We start from the raw sequence: 26,771 nt of genomic DNA on the forward strand, positions 1-26,771 counted from the left end.
TATCTTTAAATTTAGAGCAGAGATTCTTAACCTGAAGCTCACGAACTTTTAAAAATATGTTTAAAACTTTACTTCAATATAATTGACTTCGTTTGTAATCTTATGTATTTTATTTTTTTTTGCATTTGAAAATATTATTATAAAGGGGGATCCATAATTTTTATCAGAGTGACAAAAGAGGGGTGGGACACAAGTTATGATACAAAAGAAATTTTAAAATTCCTGATCCATCTTGACCAGATTTACAGTTTAATTGCATGATGACTTGTCAAAGGGTAATGTAGAGACAATTCAAATGGTTATTAGAGAAGATGACCTTCCAATGTTTAGTATTATCTTTCATTGCATTTTGTAAACTAGTTGTTGTTGTTTAATTGTTTAATAGTTAATTAGTTTAATAGTGCCTGATGATGATCCCATTTGTGGACTTTCTTGGCAAAAATATTAGAGTGATTTTCCAATTCTTTTTCCAGTTCATTTCACAGATGAGGAACAGAGGCAAACAGGGTTAAGTGACTTGTCCAGGTTCATATGGTTAGGAAGTATCTGAGGCCAGATTTGAACTCAGGAAGACCTAGTACTCTATTTACTTTGCTACTTCTAAATTAGTACATCATTGAAATAGTTTAAGTTTTCCTAATAGGTCTATCAGATGTAAATGTTTCCATTGTCTCTTTATTTAGTATAAAACAGATTCTTAAACAGTTTTATGCCATGTACCCTTTAGACATTTAGTTAAGTCTTTGAACCCTTCCTCGGAGTAAAGTTTTTTAATGCATAAAAACAAAATACTGAAGATTATGAGGGAAAACACTTTATTGAAATATGGACATATAAATTCACAAGTTTATGAACTTCAGATTTTGAATCAATGATAAAAATAAATTCATTCTCTTAAGAGTCTTTTGAATGGGCCACATATTTAGGTGATAGCCTTTATCTATTCTCAAGCTTCATAACTTCATAATCATCATACACATGGTTCCATACAGGTCGCCAAAGATGTATCTGTTAGACTGCATCATGAACTTGAGACTGTGGAAGAAAAACGTGCTAAAGCTGAAGATGAAAATGAAACTCTACGACAGAAGATAATTGAAGTAGAAATCTCAAAACAGGCCCTGCAAAATGAGCTGGACAAGTTGAAAGAGGTAAGTAAATGAGATATTTGACAGAATCTTGCTTCTAATGGTTCATCAATTTGGTTACCAATATGATTCATTTTAGACATTTGAAAGTATTTTGTACAATAGGCTTTTGTTCTATGATTGCATGATCAATGAGGGTATATCATTAATAGAATAGAGGAATGAGTGTTTTGTATTTTATATGATTTGTGATTTTATTTGGGTAGAAACTTCTGAGGAGAACTGCCACTCTTAAGACAGATCAGTACCATTTCTATGGTTGAATAATCTTAGATAATTGCATAGAGGGCACTGAGATATTCAGTGACTTTTTATGGACCATATAGCTTGTGTGTTGCAAAGTCACAAAAGAAACAATTTCTGCTGAGATTTTGTTTTAAGAAAAGTTTAAGAAGCATCGAAGTGCACTGTGGGATAGAGCACTGACCATGGAGTCAGGAGAACCTGAATTCAAATTTGAACTCAGACACTTGACGCTTGCTAACTGTGTGACCCTAGTGACTTAATGCTGATTGAAAAAAAAGAAAAGAAAGAAAGAAAGGAAGGAAAGAAAAGAAAGAAAGAAAGAAAGAAAGAAAGAAAGAAAGAAAGAAAGAAAGAAAGAAAGAAAGAAAGAAAGAAAGAAGGAAGGAAGGAAGGAAGGAAGGAAGGAAGGAAGGAAGGAAGGAAGAAAAGAAGAAAAAGAAAAGCTCAAAATGGTGACCAACCCCATTGCAATGCAATGGCACTGGCAGGTTTTGGTGTGCTCATCTAGAATTTTGCTTTTTCTTTGAATAAATTTTTTATTCCAAAGTCTCCCTTTCATCATCAGGTATACATTTTTACTCTAGTCTGTTGACCATTCCACTACCTCTGCCATCACCATAATTACCACAAGACCACAGACATTTTTCCTATGACTTGGAATTTCTGACTTTACCCTTAAAGTTTTTGAAACTTTTTACCTTTTCCTTTTGTTTATCAAAAGGTGTCATCATATAAATTTTCCTTTCCCATTTCTTCTCTCTCTTTATGCTCAGTGAAACCTACTTTTCTGAACATACTACATATCTTGACACCCACCTTCTCTAAGGCTGCTTACTCCTAGCCAACAGTTCCAGGACAGCCGCACTGCTAACTCTGTTCTCCCTTTTACCACTGTTACCTAACAAACACATCTGCTTTTGAAGTTCATGCCATCCTATCTAGATCTTTGTTACTATAACCTATGAATTTCAAGTCATTCTCCTCCCAAATAATTTTAATATTTGATTTGTAGTCATCTTCTCCACTCCAACTGTTATCACTTTTGAAAATGTTGTACTCCCAGTTTTTCACCATACTCTATTTGATTTTTTCCAGTTTACCTTATTTCCAATTTTATTTCCAGTTTACCTTTATAGCTCACAGGAAAAGTCATACCTTTGATACCTACTTTAGGTACCATTGCAGATATCTGTGAGAATCTATTTATGACCTCAATGTCTTTCCTAAATATGTGACACTTAGAACTTCACATGTAGAGAGCACCCTGATATCCTTAGAAACTCTGCCTCTCTCAGTGCTCTGCCTCTCTCAGTGCAACCTAATATCTAATATCACATTAACTTTTTGGGTGATCTTTTCATACTTATCTCAGATGGAGCTAGTAATCCACAAAACCCCCTACGGCTTTTCAGGCAAAGAACTATGTGGCTATATGTGCCTTATTTTATTCTTGCAAAGTTTGATTTTGGGAACCAAATATAAGATTTTATATTTATTTCCACCAAATTATTGATTTATTCATTTCAACCCAATGCTCTAGCTTTTAAAGCTTTCTTTCAACTCTTACATTTTCTCAACTTCCATGTATTCAACTATCTAGCAGTATTGGCTTACCCTCTGAAATTACTTTGCATTCTCTCTCTGTCTCTGTGTCTCTCATATTCCTCTTCTTCTCTCTCCTTTCTCCCCTTCCCCTTTCTCTTCTTTCTTCTCCTCCACCTTCTTTTTCTCCTCTCCTTCTCCATATATATGTATTTTATATATGCATATATATGCACATATACATGCAGATAGATCAGCTAGATATAGATTTAGCTACATGTGCATATGTGCTTTTCCAATACATCTAATAATATCAAATAATAAATAGTCATGGGGGAATAGAAATGAGTTCCATAATTGCTGACATAGAAATATTCAAGCTAGAAATTGCTTAGGACAACTACATGAGGGAGAGATGAGGGCAATCTGCCTCTTCCTCCTTCCTTGATATTCTCATGTACTTTTATCATTCTGATTGAATGTTATCAGCCTGCTGCTTCCCCAGACATCTGAAAACTAGGCTGAAAAGGAGCATTCAGTGGTAATGAAATAAGTCATTTGTCCCTAGAGCTACTGTTAGCTTCAGGGAGCCTATTGTACTGCAGGTTTATATTAATCACGTGAACTCACTGGCAATGATTGATAGCATTTATATAATACATTATAGATTGCAAATTGCTTTACAAATACTATCTCATTTTATCTTCAGAACAACCCTGGAAGGTAGGTAGGTGTTACTACAATTCCCATTTTATAGTTAAAGAAATGGAGGCAGACATGTTAAGTGACTTGTGACATCATATGGCTAGTAAGTGTCTGAGGCAGCTTTAAGTCTTCCTTATTTCAGATCCAACACTCTGTCCACTGTACCCACAAAAAAATTGTGACTAATATGGTTGACTATATTTAAGTATTCCAAAGGATGGTCTTTTAAAAAAAATGCCTGGGAGAGAGAAGATTATTGATGGCATCTGGAATGTCCCCAGACATGACATGGACTCACCCTCTCTTGTTCCCTAGCAGTCAAAGGTGTTAGATCTAAAAGACACTATCAGGTAGATGAAGAAGTACCAATCAGGAAAGGATACTTTGAAAACTACTTCATTTTGGATTATTTGGGGGAAATATGTCTTTTGGCAAAATGAAAAGCAAAAACAAAAGCATCCTAAATGTTTTCCCATTCCAAACCCCTTTATTTACTATTTAACCCTATATAAACACACACTCATATTTTATAATGACGTGTAAATTTTTGAAAAGGTGAAGAATATCTGGTATTATAAGCACTGATTATTCATAGCAGCAAATAACTGCCTCCTCTAACTGCCATGATCGTGCCAATTTTGACTCTCCCTTCCCCACAGCCACCTTCAAAAGAACAGAGAACTAAAAGAGAGGCAGAGATGGGGAGGTAGTAATGAGATACAGAGAGGCAGAAGGATGCCTCATCTAGAAAATGTAGATAGTAGTTCTTTGACCTTTCTGATGGGAGAGAAACTAACTAGTCAATCTCTAGAGATTCCTTCCATCTTCATTCATTAATTCATCCACACATGCTGGCAATCATTCATTCAAAAGATGGTCAAAAGCAATCCCAAAGTTTTATTTTTTTTTTGTCCATGACCTACAGGACTCTTAATGCTGCATATAAAGAATAATCTGAAAATGGAAAACCTTTCTACTTGCTTATCCTTTTAGTAAAGGCTTCTCTAAAGTTTACCAATGGTCATAGTGAAGATTCAGCTTTGAAAATTCTATTGGTAGAGGAAGGCTGGTGTTAAAGAGATTAAAACAGTTTGACTTGATGAATAAATATTGGGGGAAAGGATAATAGAGCTACTCATGCTTAAATTGTTCCCCAAAGGCATTGTGTGGTAGTTAAATTTTTAATTTTTCATCATTAATAGTTATAACGATAGAGGGAGATACTGAGTGATTTACACCTGAAAATATGTGATTTTATATATTTTGTTTAGATGTGGGGAGGGGCATGGAATAGGAACTGGATTGATTGAATTGGGGTTAAGCCAGCCAATAGAAAAAGTCAGACTGGATAGTTCAGGATTCAAGCTGCTATGAAAAGGTAGTCCTGTAGAAAAAGACAAAACACAGAGAGGATTAGGAACAGAACGGCAGCTGTAGAAAGATTTGGCATAAATGTTTTGAAATGGTAAAGCTAGAAATGAATGAGTTTGGGTTGCTAGGGAGAAAAGGAGATTTGTTTTCAATACAACCACAATGGAGAGCCCTAATAAGGTATTTTTATTCCTGTTGAAAAGCAGAGATAGAGAGAGAGAAGCTATTCTAATCTGTCTTTAGACATCATGACAAAACCCCTTTTCCCTTCTCTTAGAATTCTTGTCACTTCCCAAATAGAACCATTTTAGAAGGCTTTTCTAACTTAATAATAAAAGCTTAACATTTGTATAGCACTTTAGTTTTCCAAATAATTTTACTTTTATTGTTCTTATCAGTGATCATATGAAGTAGGTAGAGCAAGTGTGTGTGTGTGTGTGTGTGTGTGTGTGTGTGTGTGTGTGTATAACCCAGAGAACTCAAGTAGTTTAACCCTATCTTACACAGAGAAAGCTGAGTCGAACCCAGGATTTTCTGGCTCCTAATTACTATACTACTAGTATTCCTTCTGCTACATCAAGCTATTATGTGAAATTTAAAAAAATATTTCTATTTCTCTGGGCATATGCATTTAAAGAAATCACTTCATCCAGTCATAGGAATCTGTTATTGCCATTTAGAATGTTTATTGCTCTCTATGTATCTGTGTATGGTTGGGAGATTATCTTTATTATAATTTTTGTTATTGTTTGTCCTTTGTTTCAAAGAAGTCCATGACATCAGGGAGGTCATGCCATGACATGCAAGTGAATTGAATTTAAGTGAGGGAAGGCTGTGCACTTTCTCCTCCAGAGCAATGTAGATCAGGATGATGATATGACAATGGATGTAGTGGAAGATTTTGGCCTTTTTAAGCTAAGGTCTTTAACGGGTCTCAATGTGACTGAGGCAATGTCCAATCAGTTATTGAAGATAGATAAGAAATGAGGCAGAAAATGGTTTCTTTTACCCAGTTAAAAAATAAGTTTGGGAGAGAAAGACACTCTGAGTTTCTGGACAAATTTTCTGGTCAAAACAGAAACAATTGCTATTTACATTCACTTTAACCCAATCAAGGCCCAAACAATGATCAAGTAAAGCTTGGCCTGAGACCTATTGTTGGTCAAAGAGAAGACTGTTCCCTCTTAGAAATGTGCATGATTGGAATTGAGAACAAAATTGGATTTGATTGTGAATTTGTCCCCTACCAGAGAGGAAAGGTTTATACCACGGAGGATAGTAGAGGAGAATTTACTGTAGCAAAATTCTCCAATGCCTGAATTGGATTAAAATGTAATTGGGAAATGTTTTAGCAAAATAAACAAAAATACAATACAGCATAAATGATGTTAATTTGTGACTTGCTAAGTCAACATATGTGAGGACCTTGAATTCATGGATTTGACTCCTTAAAACAACAGAGACAGAGAAAGAAGAGGATAGAAAATGAACTGAGCACATTAACCTTTCTTTCAAGTCACTGCTGATGGGGGCACCTACAGGTGAGGTTCATCCTGGGCTGAAGCTGTATTGGATCTTGGTCCAAGAATGAGGGGGGATCCTTCCATTCTGCTTTACCCTTTATAGTCTACTTTTAGGATGACTCATCATCCAATGAAAATGGCCAGTACATTCAAAAAGGGACTTGAATTTCTTATTTGAACTCTTAAAGGTACTGAATCAAATTCAATTCACTCCTTGAAGTATATATTGGACATATTATACTTCTTGAATTTTGCAAACAGAAGAAGACAAACACTAAAAGTTGTGAATGCTCGTTTTCATTTTTTAATGGCCTTCACATTGCTCATACTTCTCAAAACAAAGCAAAGTGGCCAAAAATCTTATTTGCACTTTAACCTGAGAATATGTTTTTCAGGCAGTGATTTATGATTGTTACAAAAATAATAATTAAGGCTGGATCTTAATTATTCAAACCTTCTTTTTTCTTTTTCCATAAGACTCTGACACTGATTTTACTCTAGCCCTTGGAAAAAGATTTCATTTCATATGTGACTGTGGAACTAATTTTCCCTTACTCTACATCTCAGAATTCCTTGACATGATCTCCCATTTTTTCCTCCTTCAAAATTTGATGAAGAGATAGCCCTTCTCAACGAGTATCTTTCTCTGCTTGGATTTTTGATAAACAGATTGACTTCCACTATAGTTATGCCCTATCTCCCATCTCCAGTTTATAAACATTTATTCATCTCCATTATTAAAAATAGCTTCACTAGATCCTTTTAAACTATCATTTTATACTTCTCCTTGCTTTTACAACCAATCTCCTAGAAAAAAAACTTCCTATACTTCACTTCCTTTCTCTCTACCTTTCATTTACTTCAATTTACTGTAATCTAGCTTCTGACCTCATCTGCAATTTGGAAACTGGTCTTTCCCAAATTACCAGTGATTTCATAATTATCAAGTCTTAATTGCATTTTCTCTCTCCTCAATCTTTTGACATCTCTAATGTAAATAATAATAATAATAACTAACATCTACCTAGTTCTTTAAGATTTGCAAAATGCTTTCCAAATTTTGTCTCATTTTATTCTTACAATTCTGGTAGGTAGATGCTAAAACTATCCCCATTTTATAGATGGGGACTGTGGGGAAGGCAGAGATTAAGTGATTTTCCATGATCACACAGTTACCAAGCATTTGAGGCTATATTTGAATTCAATCTTATTACTGCTCAATAACATCATTCTTGTCCTACACTCTTAACTTGGTGAATGTCTTCCAACACCCAGTCCTGGGCCTTTTCTCTCTACAACTTCTCTCTCAGAGATCTCATCATCATTTTGATGAAGCTGATTTATGGATATATATATATATGGATACATACATATGCACACAGATAGATAGAGGTATCGTTATATAGATCATAGATATGGATCTAGATCATAAAGAAAGGGTCAGCAAAGTATAGGCCAGATCTGATCCTTGAGCATCAAGGGATCTCAGAGTCCATCTAATCTAATCTCTTTTCCCTATGCTAAAAGAGATGGAACTTGAAGTCCAGGGTGATTAAATTACATTTTGTTCATTTCCAAATAGATATCCCATAGACATCTTAAATTCAATTGGTTCAAAACAGAACTCATTATCTTTTATCTTTCTGCCAAAGCCCATCCCAGTCCCTAACTTTCCTGTTTTGGTAAATGGTACCTCCCTTTTTCTAGTAAGCCAACTTTGTAAGCTCAGAATCATCTTTGACGTTTTACTCTCCCTTAAGCCCCATAGTCAATCAATTGCCAAGTCTTTTGATTATATCTCTACATTTCTCTCTTATTTAACCTCTTCATGGAATGATTCTAGTTTCATCCTTCATTATCTCTCACCTGGATTAGACAGGTAATGGTTTCTCAGCCTCCAGTCTTTCCTCTTCAATGCATTCTTTCTTCCCACATTCCCAAATGGATATTATTAAAACTCGGGTTACACTCTGGCATATTACTGCTCAGAAAGCTTCTATGACTTCCTATTGCCTCTTAAAGTAAATGAAGACTCCTCTGTTAGATGTTTAAAGTCCTTCACAGTCCTACCTTTATAGCCTACCTTTCCAACCTCATTGTACCTTAATTTCCTTCCCCTCCATTGTTGAAATACTTCTCACCTCTGCCTCTTAGAATGCCTCATTCAGGTTCACCACCACCTGCTATCCTATATCCTATAAAACCTTTCCTGATCCCCCCAGCTGTTAGGGTCTACCTGACTGAAATTACCTTGCTTACTCTCTATATGTGTTTCATGCTTATATATACTTATTCCTAAGTTAAAAGTAAACTTTTTGAGGGAGGGATATTATTGTGTTTTTGTCATGGTTTTCTCAGCACGTAGATCATATCCTAGAATATAGTAGCAACATAACAGATGCTTTTTAATTGATTGGACACACCTAGAGGAATAAAGAAAAGAGCTTTCTACCTTGGTTCTCCTATTTACTGTGTCATGAGTCTCAGTTCCCCTATCTGCAAAATTACTTGAAAATTCTTTATAACTCTCAAATTCTAAGATTTCTAGATCCTAAAATCTATTTCATAATCTAGAATCTTTTAAATAATTGGCTACTTTTCCTCTTTCTTGGGTATTAGAATTGGACAAAAGAGAAAGGCCATTTAAAAGAGCAGAGACAGGGTCAACAAAATTTCATCTCTTAAATTAATAACAATTCAGAAAATTTTTAAAATTCTTTTTGATTATTCTGAACATTTTGAGTTCCTCTTTTACAATCTTAATTTCTCATCTTTCTTTTTCCATTGCCATCACCCCTAGTTCCAGCCCTTATTACCATACCCTAGGAATATTACAGTAGCCTTTACAAAAAGCCTTACACTGCTTTTTAGTCTCAGAAATCTTCAATATTCTCCCCTCCTTTCTCAGCATCCCCAATAATATTTTAGCAAGACATTTGACAGATAGTGGAGAGGAATTAAATATTTGTCAAATGAATGAGAATTTTATCATATTTTATTCCCTTTATTAAGTAACCACTAGCCTATGAGTAATTTTCTAAGTCACTCATGACCTTTGATGCTGATTAATAATAACCTCCAAACCTACTCTGGGCTAGTTTCTTGATAGTGCTAACAGACAATGTAGTCACCATGGAAAGTGGCCCTTTTAGTGAGTAACAATGCTTGTATTGATCAGTATCCTTGACATTCAAGTAAACCTAGAGTTCTCCATTTTAGTTATGTAGTGCTGAATTGTTCTTCCCTAAGAATAAATGGGCAACAGCCTTCTTCAGTCTACCCCTCACTGCCTTATCCACAAGCACCCTTAGAGACCTCAGGTGACCTTTGAGAAGAGGTAATGTTATAATTCAGGATGACCACATTTGATATGGTGATCCTGTATTTGCTGCTGAGTGGTCTGTATGCCAACACTTATTTTCTCCAGAAGTTTAATTTTAACTTTTTCCCTATTCTCTCAACACTTTCCTCTTCAAGAATCGAATATCTTAGGGAGGCAAGAAATTCTCCGGGGTTTCCACTGCTTGGAAATTTAGAAGGGGACATATAAATTTAATTGAGAAGCATTGGATGTCAAAATTAAGAGCCAAGAGACTCCTTTACAATCAAATGCCAACTCCATTGTTATTTAAAATTATTACAGATTTTTAATATTACTAATAAATAATAATTAATATATTTATGAATCATAAATGGAAATTCAACTTATAAAATGTCATTAGGTTATAAAGAGCTTCTTTAATTTTCCAGGCAGATTACATATTACTCCCTTTCATGCAACTTCACTAGTTTTCTTGTTGTTCCTTAAATGTGCTCATCCATCTGCTATCTTTATGCTTTGTACAGGCTGTCTCCCATTCTTGGGGTATATTTCCTCCTCAGTTCCACTTCTTAAAATTCTGAGCTTCTTTCTATTTGGAACACAGTTCACATGCCTCTAGACATTTCCTCATCCCCCTGCTACTAGTCCTCCTCCTAAAAATACCTTGGATTTACTTTGTATACAGTCACATGGATACATATTGTTTCCTTCCTTAGAAAGCCTTTGGAAGGCAGAGACTGTTCTGTTTTTGTTTTTTCAAAACACTTAGCACTTAGCACAGTGCCTGAAAATTTTCAGATGCTTAATAACTGACAAAAGCTAATCTTTTGGCTGCAAAAGATATTAAAAATCAGTTTTGCTTTGTATTTTTGACTTTATCGGGCATAGGGAGCTCTTTGTGCGAAAACTCCTTTCATCAGTGCAGATTAGCAACTCTTTTATATGGAGTAGTTTAGCATGGCATGCTCTTTGATCCAGCTGTGTCACTATTTAGAATGTATTCCAAAGAAATCATAAAAAAAGGGGAAAGGATCCACATGTGCAAAAATGTTTGTAGCAACTCTTTTTGTAGTGTCAAGAAACTGGAAATTGAATGGATGACCATCAATTGAGGAATAGTTGAATAAGTTATAGAATTTGAATGGAATGGAATATTACCGTTCTTTAAGAAATGATAAGCGGGCTGATTTCAGAAAAACATGGAAAGCCTTACATGAACTGATGCTGAGTGAAGTGAGCAGAGCCAGGAGAACACTGTATACAGTAATAGCAACATTGTATAATGATCAACTATGATAGACTTTTTTCAGCAAAAGTGAGTGATCCAAGAAAATTCCAATAGACTTGTGATGGAAAATTCCATCACATATCCAGAGAGGAAATTATGGAGGTTTAATGTGAATTAAGCATACTATTTTCATCTTTTTTGTCTGCTTTTTCTTTCTCATGGTTTTTTCTTTTTGTTCTGATTTTTCTTTCACAAAATGATTAATGTAGAAATATGTTTAAAATGATTGTATATGTAAGGGAGGGAGAGAGGAAAAAGTTGGAACTCAAAATGTTACAAAAATAAATGTTGAAAACTATCTTTACATATAATTGGAAAAATAAAATACTATTGAAATGTTTAAAAAAGGGGGGGAGGAGGCTGAAGAAAACTGCCTGGTGCACTGAGAGATTAAGTGAGTTGATCCTGGCCAGACAGCTGTGTCAGAATCAGGGTTTGAACTCAGGTCTTCTTGATGTCCCAGCTGCCTCTCTATCCACTTTGGCATACTATGCTTAATTGAACAACCCTAACTAATTAAACTTGCTTTGTAACTATTTACATTTAAATAAATGAAATTCAGCCCATAAAATGTCATAACAGCTTTTGAGTTATTCCCTTCAATCTGTCTTACAGTTCTTTGTCTATTCATTCTAATTTATTTTTTCTCTTGTATGGTAGCAATTAGTGTTTATGCTATTCTTTTGGCCCTGTTGATTCATTCGGCATCATTTCTTAGAGTGGGGCAAGTTTTAAGGATTAGTTTGATTGTTAGGAATAATCAAAATATTTATGCCTTTGTTTTTAAGAAATATCTTTCATTTCAAGTGAATGTTGGTGCCAGTCTCATTTGGGTATCAGGGTTTGATTGAATGTGTAATGTAAATTTTCTCTTAATGCTGTGAATTTGGTCATGGAAATGGAAATATGTGGTAATTAAAAACACAGAGATGTTGTTTCCAGTAGTAGTCTTTTCTCAAGCCTTGCCGCTTGTAGATCTCTGACTCATGTTTGAGCTGTCATTGCCTGAGCCATATGATATCTGTAAGTCAAATGAACAGTTTTGGTTTTTGATTTTTTCCTAAGGAATTAAAAAGTTCTTTAACACTATAAATCCAGTGAAATATATTTCTTGTTTCCATATAAAATGTCACATTGTCTGGAAAACATTTAGTGTGTAATAATTGATCAAACAGTATTTTATTTTCTGTGGCTTTGTATTTGCTCAAGGTAAGGGGTACGAAATCAGGTTTCTCTCAGGTTATTATTTCCTATTAACTGATTTTTAAAAAATCTTCTATGCATTATTTTATTCAGAAGAGGTTTGTGTGGGGCAATGGGTTTCTAGCTTGGATGGGCCTTCACAGTAGATGATCACAAACCTTTGATGAGTTTCACCCCGGTTTGTCCCCAGTGGAGGAATTTAGAACATGCTGGGTGTGTGTGCGTCCCACAGTTAGTACTTGTATGAAAATGGCATTCAGCCTGTGTGAACCGTCCTCCACTGGATGCTTATATAAGCTGGCAATCCAGTAATCTTACTTACACTGGGTTTTTGTATGTCTCTCTGGCTGGTTGGCAATAAACAAACATCAGTTTTGTTTCCATTACAACTACAGCCCTTTTCTGACATCTGGAACTCTGGATGCAAGACACTTTGATCAGAGTTATGTGTTGGCTCTTGATAATCACAAAGCCATATAAGGGACTGGGAGTGAAAAAAAAATCTGGCAGTTCTTCATCACCTCCACTTAAAAAAATAAGGATTATTGATTGAGATCGCTTCTGGAAAATTCTGGAGATACTATTTCATATAACAGTGTTCAAAGAGCACATAACTGTTCTGTTTTGGTACACCATTGGGAATGAAATAATTCTGACTGATCAAAGTCTTTCCATGTTGATATATAGATAGATTAGGGAAGCATTGTTTTTTTATTTATTACAAACTTTATTTGAAATGAAGATAATTTCTCTTCTATTTAACATTTCATGGATAGGATTTTAAGTTTTCCTTTATTTGTTTTTTAAGAAGCAATAACCTTAAAAATTTTCAATCTTTTTACATGCCTTTAGCTTGTGACCCTGCAGGTCACAGTGAATTACCTTAAACTGTTTTGCTTCGTAAAACTGTGGACTCTCAGATTTCAATAGGACCTCAAAAGTCATTTATTCTAACCCATATTTATATGATAGTTCTCCTGTGCAATATATCTAACAAGGGTCCCCTTCGAGAATGAAGAAAGTCAATCATATCTGACAGTTTTCTTAAGAAGATTTTCTAGCAATTAAAACAAAACAAAAAAAAAAAGCAGGATTCTGCTTCTAATCTATTGTTTTTTATTTTACCCTCAGAGACTAAATAAAACAAATAAAATCCCTCTCCTACATGATAATCTTTTGAACATCTGAAGACAAGTAATTGTTTTCTCCCCATCTTCTTTTCTCCTGGATGAATCTTCTTCAGTTGATCTCTTTTGGGAAGGAAAAGCCATCAAGTTCCTCACAGTCCTTTTTGCTTGTATCATTGCTTTTTCTCCTCACACTCTGATAGAATTGGATGTTAAAATCTCTTCTATTTTTTTGTTTTAGTCGTTTAGTCATTTTCCAGCCATATCCTACCCTTTGTAACCCCTTTTGGGGGTTTTCTTGGCAAAGGTACTAGAATGATTTGCCATTTTCTTCTTCAGTTTATTTTTATAGATGAGGAACCTGAGGCAAACAGGTTTAACTGACTTACCTAAGGTAAGCCAAACTTGAATTCAAAGTTGAGTTTTCCTAACTCCAGATCTGATATTCTATACATAATGGTGCTACCTACCTGTCCTTCACTGTCCTACATTTCAAGTTACCAATCTCTTTCCTAGGATGTGACACCCAGAATTGAACACAGTAGGCTGAATGTTGCCTGACCTGCACAGGGTATTGTCATTTGCCTGAGATACATTAGCTATTCACAGTCATACAGTATGAAACTTGAAGTCCACTGAAAACCCAAGTGTTTTTGGCTAAAACCTTAGGAAGTCACTTCTCTCACTAGCTTTATTTTATGTGGCTAATTTTTTAATCCAATACTAGAAGTTCCAACTCATTCCTATTCAATTTTAAGTTTAGTTTAAGCTCATAGTTTCAGTCTGTAGAGAACTTTTGGGATCTCAATTCATTATCTGAAAGTATTTCTATGTCCTCTGAATATTTTTTGATAAATGTATTAACTTTGTTTCATCTTAGACACTGATAAAAAATATTCAATAGAACAAAGCCAGTGATACATTTTTATTTTTTAAATAAATCATTAGCTAGTTGTGTTTTCATTTTTTGATAATAGCTTTTATTTTCAAAATACATGCAAAGAGAATTTTTGATATTCACCCTTGTTCCAAATTTTTCTACCTCCCTTCCTCCTACTCCCCTCCCTTAGGCCTCAAGTAATCCAATATAGGTTAAACATGTGCAATTTTTCTAAACATCTTTCCACTTTTATCATATTGCACAAGAAAAATCAGAGCAAAAAGAAAAAAAAAAGAGAAAGCAATAAAAATCAAGCAAACAATAGCAAAACAGCTGAAAATATTCTATTGTGATCCACATTCAGTCCCCCAGTTCTCTTTTTGGATGCAGATGGCTCTCTCCATCACAAGTGTATTGGAATTGGCCTGAATCATCTCATTGTTGACAGTGATATATTTTATTTTATTTTATTTAATAGCCTTTTATTTACAACAGTGATTTATTTTAGAGACAGTTAGGTGACACAGTTAATGGAGTGCTAGGCTTAGAATCAGGAGGATCTAAGCTCAAGTTTGGCCTCAGATACTTCCTAGCTGTGAGACCCTGGCCAAATCATATGACTTCTGTCTGTCTTGGCTTCCTCAACTGTAAAATGGGGATAATAATAACACCTATTTTTTATGGTTGTTGTGAGGATCAAATGAAATATTAATTTTTAAATGCTTAGCATGGTGTCTGATATATATGATATTTTAGAAATGCTAACTGTTATACTTTGTCAAAACTATAAAAATATGAGCCATTCCTCAATTGATAAATGGTCAAAAGATATTAATAGGCAGTTTTCCAATGAAGAATGAAGAAATCAAAACACTTTATAGCCATATGAAAATCATATGAAAAATTTTTTCTAACCAAAAATCTTAGAGAAATACAAATTTAGAAAATCTTCAGATAACATTTTATACCTATCATATTGGCTAAAATTATGATTATTATGGTTGTTAATAACTCCCTCTTTTCAGAGTTGTTGTAAGGACAAAAATGTGATAATATTTGTAAAGTGCTTTGTAAACAGCCTTAAAGCTAGCTTTAAAAAATTCCATTAGAGATCTCTCTCTTCAGACAAAATCTCCTCTTTGGTCCCAATATTTTCCCAGATCAAATGCATCTAGTGACACTAATACAAATCATTATCCCTTGTAAACAAGGTTAATTTTTAAATACTTCCCTGAAATATAGATATCCTGTGTTTTGGCCTTCCCCAGTTTGTCTTCCCTATTAACAAATCACAATGTCATAAAGAAGATAAGAAATTATTCTGCAATAGCTAGTTCTTGATAAATAGTTCATGATGATCAACAATACCCTTTCCAGTGACTCACAGACTTATCACTTCAATAAAAAAGTTTTCTTATTATTTTTAAATAAGGCTACACATAGGATCTCCATACACTCCAAATTTTTCTGATATTTTGACTAACTGTGCAATGTAATTAGGTTTGCTAATTCTGTAATTAGTCCTGTAAACTCATTGAGGAACCACACACAGATATGAATTTAGGAATCCTTAATATTTTTGTTATTTTATTTTGTCTTGCATTGACAAGTAGAAGTTTTCAAAAGCACAAAAAAAGTAAGAGAAAACGAAAGCAAAAAGAAATTTAATTGGAAATGTTTAAAAACATATCCATATAGTTCTGTTATTTATAATACATTAAAAAAAATACTTTAAACTTACACATAACAGTCTATCTCCCGACTCCATATCTTTTCACTGGCTGTTCTCTGGGCTGGAAATGTTCTTCTTCTTCCTCTTCCCTCCCAGATTTTCTGGCAGCCCTCACTACTCAGCTCAAATATCACCTCCTGCAAAAGGCCTTTTCTGGTTCTCCTTACTATTCTCTACTTATAATGACTTTTTTTAGAGATTATCTTCCATTGTATATATCTTGTATGTTTGTAGTTATTTGCATATTGTCTCTCCCATTAGAATGTAAGTTTCTTGAGGGCAAGGATAGTGGTTTTTTTTCCTTCTTTGCATGTGTAGTACTTAGTACAGTAATTGACACAAAATCATTCTATTTGTTTCCATGATTCCTGACTTTTTTCTCAATATGATTTGACTATTATTGTTTTTTATCTGCATTATTTATGTTAAAAATATATAATATATATAGACATATATTTGCTTTCTTCACTGTGCATCATTTTGTCTTCCCATTATTTCTAGATATTTTTGTACTATGTCTTATGCCATGATAATATTCTGTTCATATACTACACTTTATTCAATCATATTTCCCAATAGTGGCAGTTTATTTTCAAGTTGAGGCTGTTAAAAGTCCCATTCCTAGGCACATTTTTGTATTGATAAATCTTTTTTTCCCATCAACAACTTCCTTAGAATAAAATCTAATAGTGGGAATATTGGATTAAAGGATAGGAACATTTTTGTAGCTCATTGTAGAAGACAAATCTTTTTTTTTTTTTCTGAGAAATCTGCTTGTGTAGAGATGTGGTGTGTTTGTTCTTACAGAGGTAAGTAAATGTAAAGACTAGCAGGTAGGAACCTATTCTTCCCTCCACCCATGGCTTGGGAAAAAGGTATCCTGGTTTAGCTCTAATGAACAAATCAATGTTGCTATTGATATATAATGGCCACTTGACAACAATGTCAGTAAGTGACTTGGACTTTGGGAGTTTGTTAATTTAGTTTATACCCTGGGATGTAAGTATTATGTTGTCCTGGTAAATCTGGAAAATTCCTCTTTCCCTCTTTATTCTCTCTCCCCCTTCTCATGTCTCTGCTCACATACCTACACATCTATGTATGTATGTTTGTATGTATTTGCATGTGCATATATATAAAACATATCATTTCATAGTAAAATTTATGTCATTAATTTAGGAAAATGTATACAAATGAATCGTCTATAATCACAGAATCCTAGGAGCATATATTTGCTGTGGGAAGGAACATTAGAGCTTTAAGGTTTACATTTACTCATCTAGTCTAACTCCTTTATTTTAAAGATATGATAATTGAGGTCCAGAAAGATAAAATAATTTAACCAAGATTTCATCCATACTAAGGAGTAGAATAAGGATTTGAACCATGGTCTTTTGTATTCCATTCCATTGTTCTTTTTCTAATATGCCATGTAATATCAGTTCCTTTCATTACAGGTTGCCAGTATGGCAACAAGTATGGGGAAGAATACTTAAATATACATATGAATCATGTTTCAGAATCAGTTTAGATTTCATGTTCATAAAATCTAAAATATAGACACTTGGAATAAATAAGTTAAAGCCACTAAGTCTAAATAGTCAAAATACTGCAATTTACCCTAATTTAATTAATAGTTGACTATAGACTATTATTTTTCTAGGCTTCACATCAAATTTAAATAATTTTCTTTAGTGTGTTTTCAACAACAAAGTTTTCTTTGTTCAATGAGATGTTTGAGGCTAGTTTCAATGATCTTATGATGAAGAGAGCTATCTACACCTGGAAAGAGGACTTGTGAACTGAGTGCAGATCATGACATAACATTCTTATTCTTTTTGTTGTTTGTTATTTGTTTGCACTTTGTTTTCTTATTCATTTTCTTTCCTTTTTGATCTGATCTTTCTTGTGCAGCAAGATAATTGTACAAATATGTTTACATATTTTGGATTTAACATATATTTTAACATATATAACATATAATGGATCACTTGCCATCTAGGATGGGGGTGGGGGGAAGGAGGGGAAAAATTTGGAACAAAGGCTATGCAAGGATCAATGCTAGAAAATTCTCCATGCATATGTTTTGAAAAGAAAAAGCTTTTTAAAAAAAATATTTTCTTTGTGTCCTGAAGGAGAGAACTGTCCTGAAACTCAGGATTGAGATTAAATAGCTGTATATGCACTGTGAATCAACAATAATCAGAACCTAAATGCATCCAAAAAATAAATAAAATTAAATGTTTAAGAAATATGCTCTATGTATTGATGTTGAGAAAAATGATTTGGGAGACAGTAAATCAGAAGCTAAATATGAGTGAAAGGGATAGTACTATAGTTTAAAAAAAAAAAACAGGATGGACGCTAGAATGTATCCACTCATTTAGCAAATGTTGATTGGGAGTCTACTAAGTTCAAATGAAAAGTATTTTGTAATCTTCAAAGCCTAATACCAAATGTTACTGTGGTCAGCACCACAGAGAGTACAAAGATGACTAAGACAAAGATTCTTCCATCAAAAAAAATTATAGTCTAAAAAAAGACCATAAAAAGGTATATGCAAAAACAAACATATTTTCAAATATGCTATGACATATGGGCTTTCAGTCATGTTTGACTCTTTTTGGCCCTATTTGGGGTATTTTTTTTGGCCAGAGATACTGAAGTACATTATTTTCTCCAGCTCTTTTTACAGATGAGAAAACTAAGGAAAATGGAGTTAAGTGACTTGTTCATGCCTGAGACCAGATTTAAACTCAAGTGTTCTTGACTCCAGACCCAGCATTCTATCCATACTATCCACCTTCCTATGATATAATATGTGGCAAATTCCATTAAAGGTTTTGAGAAAAGGAGAAGACATGATCAGAAAGAGTATAGTCTTAAGTTCTGCCATTGTTTTCAGTGTCTGGAGGTACCCTTTCTGTCAAGAGTACTTCAAAATGATTATTCAAAAATTTGGGTCTTTGTTTTTGGGAGAGGAATAGAGAACAGCCATGGTTAGGGTAATTTTTTTAACAAGCTGTTTGTTGTGCCACTGTACTTGTTTAGGAGGGGAAAAATATGATAAAAGTGTATGTCAAGGATTTATTCCTGTTAAGTATGTCTGCTGCCTATGCATTGTAAGAGAGTTTGTATTCAAACTTCTCTGTGATTATAATTGGAATTTTAGAGATTGATAAATGAGTCTGGAGATGAATATAGTTGTGGGCAGCTCAGTAAAAGGTCAAGTTTCAGGGTCATCTCAGAAGAAAGGAGAATGAATTTTGCATTGAGGATCCCCAAGGAATGGTTTGGCATAGACAATCTCAGATGTGAATAGAAATTCTCAAACCATTGTCTACCCGCTTTTTAAAAAATTTTCTGCCATTAAATCAACTGATTCTCTAGAAGAAGAATCATTTATTACATCTTATCATTTCTCCAGTAAATTAGTCATATCTTAATCTTGAATTTCATATTTGGGACCAGAGAAGCAAGAAGAAGAGTAAACTATATATATGGTCTTTTCTTTGTTAATTATGGTTTTCCTAACACAAATCAGAGGCCAGCTCCAAATATACTTGTGAAAGTATTCATTGTTTTTCCAAAGTTAATTTGAACCAGTCACTGATAAAATTCTCCTTAGCCCTTCCTCCCTCCCTCTCTAGTCTTTTTCTATTCCCTTCTTGAATTCTATCTCACCTCAAAAAATACCCCAACAACATGGCATTCTAACTAGTTTAGAAGGTATGCTTTGATTGTATCTAGCTGTATTATTCCAGGTCACAAGCAGACATAATAGAAGGGGACAGGAATGCTCATTAAAATGCAGTACTGGTTATGTGAGTGTTTACCACAGTCCACACATTTCTCTGAAAAGGACTGCCTGCTTATTCTCTCCTTCTAATCCTCTTGCTTAGGTGCTTCAATCCATCTCATTCAGAAGCCTGGAATGTAATTTTATTCTATTGCCCCTGAAATGGAAAAGATAAAGATTTTGGGAAATGAAATGAAGAAACTAAGAGAATTGACCCATGACATCAATAGTTTCACTACTTTTTTATGGGCTCAAATACTATATGTGGACAAGATTCCTGAGTCTTGAGCTACACTGATTACAAGGGACAAATTGAAAGATAAAAATCACATACCTTCATCTTTTAAAAATATGTTTCAACAGTCAATTGTAGGATGTTAGGGGATATATATAAAATAGGCTTTGCAAACATATGCAAAGGTTCATGTTTGCTAATCTAAAGTTATATTTCATTTCATTTCTTTGGGAAAAACTTCAATTAAGCAGTTTTTCCATTCTGGTTGAATTGAAGATTCAATGTGGCTATTTTAAGGTAATTTTTATTATATAATATCATGACTCAATTTATCTGAGTGTCCCTAGGCTACCCGATTTTTACTTTTTGGAAACTTAACCTTGACAAAGTCAATTTTTTGGATACTTGACAGAGTTTTAAATATCCCAGTAGTTACTTTTCATGTCCTTATGGCCATATTCTGCCTCTGTATCTAGTAAGGAAGATCTCCTCAAAAAGATAGCTTTTAGAAACTCACTAAGTTGACCAGAGGCCTGTCTTTGAGAATAAACATTTTGTACCACTCTTATGAAATGAATTGCCCATGACCTAGTATTGTTTATTCATGTACAGTTCTTGCACTATGATAGGCAGCTGAATAGTGAGAATGGTAGACTGGGGGGTCTGAAGATCTAGGTTCAAATTTATTTTCAGACACTTAGTATCTGACCCTGACCAAGTAATTTGCCATTTATCAGTCTCAATTTCCTCATCTGTAAAATAGGGATAATAATGTTCTCTAAGTCATCAATGGTGGTGTGAAAATCCTTAAAGTTTCATGTAATTCGTGGGTATTATAATATTTCTATTATAATTTCCTTCAGAGTATTGTATGCATCTTTTAAGGGCAGTTAGATGGTATAATACTGGACCTGAAGTCAGGTAAACTCATCTTCCTGAGTTCAAACCTAATTTCAGGCAATTATTAGTTGTGTGACCCTAGACAAGTCACCCAAAATCTTTATTTTTTTTCCATTTCATTTGTAGTAAAATAAAAGTACATTCCAGGACTCTGAATTAGATGGATTGAAATACATGTTTGCCTCAATTTCCTCATCTGTAAAATAAGCTAGAAAAAGAAATGGCAAATCATGACAGTATCTCTTCCAGGAAAACCCTAGAGTGATAACAACTGAAACACAACAGAAATGTATCTTTGCACCCTTCCATGGCATCTTGTCTCAATGCCTTACATATAGTACATATAAATGTTCAATGAATGGCTTTTGCTAAGGTATAGTTTTAAGTTCATTTGATATTTTTTCAATCAAATTATATGTATGCTATTTTTTCTGCCTATGCATCAGATGAATACTGTCTTTTTTTCTTAATTGTAATTATTTGTAATATTCCACATATATTTTCAGTTATTAGCTCATGTATTAGCTTTTATTTTAACAACTGGTTACATGTTTGTACAACTAGTAATACATTTAAAATATACGTAGAAAAGTTTAGGGAAAGATTTTAGTACCTAATTTTAGAAAATTCATTGGTAATTCTTTATATTAGTGCCATTCTTAAAGGTAAAAATTGCTTTAAATTATTTTTGGAATTCTGATGAAAGTGATTATAATCAATAATTTGATAGAAGTAGATTTTTGTCTATAAGACTTTGTATTCATGATACCTACATTAGGGTTTGACAGAAGATGATTGCCAGAGACATTCTTTAGTACATCTTCTGCAGCTCATTTTAGTGGACATTACTTGCTTCTTCTATTTCTTCAGAGGTTGGAAATTAGCTTTGAGCACTGGATAATCTAGCAGATTGCACTCTCTTGGATTTGAGTTCTGCCTTCCTCTTCAAGTAAGGAAAGCATTCATTGCCAGCTCTCAGAATTTAAAAGAATAATTGAACACATCAGGAATTATTTCCTCCTAGATGATAGACATTATGATCATGTGAATTGGCCACTGATTCTTCAGCAAGCTTCAAATGCTCCTCATGGCCTTGATTTGGGCTGTTTTTGCAAAGAAAAAGAGGACAATTTGAACTTAAGAGAGATGGGAGTAGAAATAAATTTTCAAAGGAGATATAAATTGAAAATTAAAGGATATTTGGTAGAGGGACGCTTGGGAGAAAATAGAAAGTCTTTATTATCCCCAAAGGTAGATTTGGGAGTCTGGCCATAGCTGAATGTCTGATGGACCCTATCCATACCCTATGCCTCCTGGATCTTATAGTCTTCATGGTCTTAAAATAGTGAAGAAAACACTGAATCTAAAGTCTGTCTGGTGTTAGGTAAGTTATGTAATCTCTTGGGCTTTGGTTCCTTCATTTTAAAAATGTGAAGCTTTGACTAGATGACCTCTGGTCTCCTCTAGGTTGATGACCAGTTGTTTTCAGGAATCTTTGGGAGTAGCATTACTTCAGCAGAATTACGTTCCAATGTTATTATTATTATTATTTGAGTTGTCAAATTGCAACAGGCTTTTGGTGGGCAGTGATGCATATCTGGATTGTCATATCTTAATTCCATTCAGGATTATTGTAGCCATGACAAACTCTTCCATCTGGTTGGGTAGAGCATCTGGCTGCTGTTTCATTCTGATTGCCTAGCAAAGTCTGCCAGGCACTGTTACATACACACATCCATAGAGAGGCTGATAGCAAGAGATCTTAATTACATCATTCAAAACGTTTAAAATCAGATTGCAGTGAACACAAACTAAGCCCTTGCTGTGTCTGACATGGCTGTAGAGAAAATGTTTGTGACTCTTTTTTACTGAATTCTCAAGCTTTGCTTTCCATTAGTTCATTATATCAATCTGAAAAAGAGACTACATAGCAGAGTGAATGGTGAACTACCTGGTAAGACCTAAATTAAAATCCTGCCTCTAATACATACTGGCTGTGTGACCTTGAGTGTTTCACTTAAGCTCTGTTTGCTTCAGGTTCCTTAACTATAAAATAAGAATAATAATAGCATCTACCTTGCAGGGTTGTTTTGAGAATCAAATGAGATAATATTTGTAAAATATTATAAAACATTTGTCAAACAGTGCCTAGCACATAATTAATACTACATAAATGTTTATTATTATTATTATTACTGTTATTATTACTGTTATTAACCTCTTAGTGCCTCAGACAACACTAATAATATTAAAGTACAGAAGAGGTTCTTCAGTAGAAAGACTTTCTTTACCTGAGAGTTATCACTAGTAATTAAATCAATGATTCATTTCTTATCCCTTATCAATCTGGAAAGGGGAAAAAGCCCTTTACTTATTTCTTCCTCAAGAAGTAGGCAAAGAAATAGCTATTTATTCTAGATTTTAATGGCTCTCCCTTCTTTCCTAGTAAAATATAGATCCAAAAGACATTTCCCAGCTCCCATGTTACTGGTCCAACTGGACTAAACAATTCCTAAAAAGATATGAGCTTTGCATTTGAAATTATGTGAATTTTTTCTCAACATAGGTTTGTAGTTAGCATGACAGATACCAGACTATTCTCAAGTTTGAAAACAATGTTTTTATGTCCTTATTATAAAGCAGTGGTGTTATTCTAGTAAAGGGATCCTAATAATGCTCCTCATTTATGGTCTATTGTGCCTTTCATCCAAGGAGGCCACATATTTAGTATTCTCAGGAGCCAGCACCATCAATTGCAGTTTACAAACAGTTAAGAACCCAAGGCATAAAACAGTGACTCTTGGGTTCTTTTGCAAGATTAGGTTTTACAGGTGCCAAGCCCATTCATTAAAAAGTCCCTAGAGATTCCCAGTTTCATTTAAAGCACCACATGAAATGGAGAGACTTTTAAAGTTTGGGAACTTGCTTAGCCAGTGAATGCACAAATACAAGAAATCCAGATAGGGAATAAGGAGAATCTGTCTTGAGAGTCTGAAGCTAAAAGATTAATTAGAAGCTTCAGTCAAGACACACATTATCCTCTTTAACTGTCCTAGGGCAGATAACTAGATGTTTTCATCTCACCTCTGACAAACTGTACAATTTATTGTTACTAGTAGTTATTTTAAATTCTTTAGCCTTACTAGCTTGGTGTAATGGATAGAGAACTAGCCTGGAATGAGAGGGAATATAGTGCAGTAAATTGAGAATTAGCTATTGGCTGTGTGACCATAGTGCTATGGGCAACTCACTACTTGCATTTTTAGCAGGAATTTCCTCACCCTCACTATGGAGTTCCCTGTTCTCGTGAAATCACATTTCTTATAAAACTAGAATCACCTCTTTGATATGTGGGGATATAAGTCCTTCTTTTGGTTGACTTTAATTCATTGTTTGGGCACCAGAGGCAAAACTCAACAAAAACCATCTATACTGATGATTTTTTGTTGGGATAGTATGTTTTCAGAGAATTCTTAGACAATATCACAGGTATCTGGAGCTCATGTCTCTAAAAGTATGTCACATTCTTTTATAGTTCACATTTAAAGAGCAAAGTTGTATATGGAAAAGAGAGGAGGTTAGGAAGAAATGAGTGATGGGGAGGATTAGTGGGCTTGTGAAAAGATTAGAAAGAACTGGACAGGAGGCTGCCAATTACTTAGAAATGCATTCTCCTAGAAGGATTATGTAGCAGGTGCCCTAACCCCCTGAGCTAAGAGGCAACTTGTGATAATAGGGATTTCTTAGATAATGCTTTTTCAGCATGAATGCACTACTCCCTAGGATTCCCTGAGGACTTGGTCTTTGGTCAAATGGAGAACCTCAAAAGGCCACAATTAAGATTTACTATTCATAAAGATACAGACAGAAGTATTAAAAGATGTGTTTCCTTTTGTGAACCTATTCTTATCCTGTATCCATATTTTATAATTCAGAAGTCCAGGTGAATATCAAATTAGTGATGTGTTGATGGGAGCCAGCATTTGATCATCTCAACATCTGCTTAGGAGATGAGTGGGTTTAAGCATTATTTACCGAATACAAGTTTATATAAATATTGATGTTATAGAGTAGACAAAGATGTTACTGAAATGTTTTAGTTGCTAATGTCTTCTTGAAGCCATTCTGTTGAGAGATGTGGGTTCAAATATGTTTAGTAATTGTGCAACAAAGGATTATTTTGGTTCATTTTGTACAATTTTCACCCATATGCACATATCTTTAGTGCTTTTTCACCAGCCAAAATTCCTATCCTTAGAGCTTTCTCAATCATTTTCAAGAGAATTGACCATGATGGCACTTTTGTGAAATCAAATGGGACCACATGGGATTATATCTCTCCACAGTGATGGCAGATGGTGGAAAAGAGGAAGAAGATGTAAAGAATCATATTTTTAGATCAAACATACTGCCCACAATACTCTTGGGGAACCAGATTTAAATGTATTTGGGAAATATCAAAATAATAAAGTACAATAGAAGAAATATAATGTTAATGTGTGGTTTTCCATTTCAATATAGACAACCAGCAATGATCCTTACATATGGTTTAGTGGTCCCCATTTCTATTTAGATTTAACACCATTATCACAAGCATCAATTTAATTGATGATATTTTTAATGTGTGCTACATTTGTCTAATGACCAATTAATTTGATGATACAATTGAAGAAACTGGATCACATTTATTGACATTTCAACTAAATAAAGAGAAGAGTCACAAGTTTCCCATGGGAAGGAAAATGAAGGAAAGAGATATCAAATTTGGCTTCATTAGCCTGAAGACAAGAAAAGACATTATTTCATGGTACACTTTACCATTCTACCCTGCAGTGATTAGACCATAGTGAAGATAATTGTAGTTTAGTACCATGACTCTATTATCTTTTGTTAGAGAGGTTTAACTAAAATGATGACTTTTACCTAGGAAATGAGAAGCAGTAAAAAAAAATTATCAAAGAAAGGGGGATTTGGTTTAAGGATGAAAAAAGCCCATGAAAATAGGGTTGCTTTAAACTAAATTGTGAAACAATAGCAAAAAAAAAGATGAGACAAACCACTGTTCCACAACAACAACAAAATCCTGAAATTTCAGATTCAGAAAAAAAGATAGAGGAGAATATAAACTTGACTTTCATAATTTAAAATATGAATGGGGTAAAAATTTAAATAAAATAAAAGTGACCTATTGGATGAGAAAACAAAGCCCCTCCCCAATTTGTTGTTTATAAGGAACATACCTAAAAAGCATAGATGTATACAGAATAAAATGAGAAGATGGAAGAAAATCTGTCATGAATGCAGTGAATAAAAAATCATGCATTGGACAATCATGCTATAGACAATCATGCTATTAAGCACCTACTAAGCTCAGAATAAGCTGAGCAATATGCTAAATGCTGGAAATACAGGTATGAAAAAGAATGGGGGAAATGGGGCTGTGGAGGTGAGAAAGAAGACAAGATGGAGAAGTCAAAGAAATGCAAAATTAATGCAATTGGGTGGAGAATGAAAAAGGATATGTTTTTTTAAGGTTATGTCTTTCTCTTTCCCCTCTTTAAATGAAGGGCGTTTGTGCCTTCACCTTCTAATAGCAAAGCAAAACCAAAAAATAACAAGGTAAAAAGAAATCAATAAGAAAATTCCATCATGCTGAAAGAAACTATAGACAACTAATGTCAATGTTAAACTTCTGTGCTCTAAAACCCCTTACCATTTAAGTTAATAAAAAAAAATTAACTGAACTACAA

The 26,771-nt window shown here is 34.1% G+C and overlaps 1 protein-coding gene across 10 annotated transcripts in view; it reads left to right on the plus strand.

Moving 5' to 3' along the window:
* The window catches only part of MTCL1 (microtubule crosslinking factor 1), a 158,471-nt gene that overhangs the window by 21,392 nt on the left and 110,308 nt on the right, over positions 1-26,771 (plus strand). For all 10 annotated transcript variants that reach the window (XM_031946627.1, XM_031946628.1, XM_031946626.1 and 7 more), the window contains exon 3: positions 993-1,151. In XM_031946627.1, coding sequence (XP_031802487.1) covers positions 993-1,151 — 159 coding nt within the window. The remainder of the gene's footprint in view (positions 1-992; positions 1,152-26,771) is intronic.

This window comes from Sarcophilus harrisii, chromosome 1 (assembly GCF_902635505.1).
Source record: "Sarcophilus harrisii chromosome 1, mSarHar1.11, whole genome shotgun sequence".
NCBI classification, from domain to species: Eukaryota; Metazoa; Chordata; class Mammalia; order Dasyuromorphia; family Dasyuridae; genus Sarcophilus; species Sarcophilus harrisii.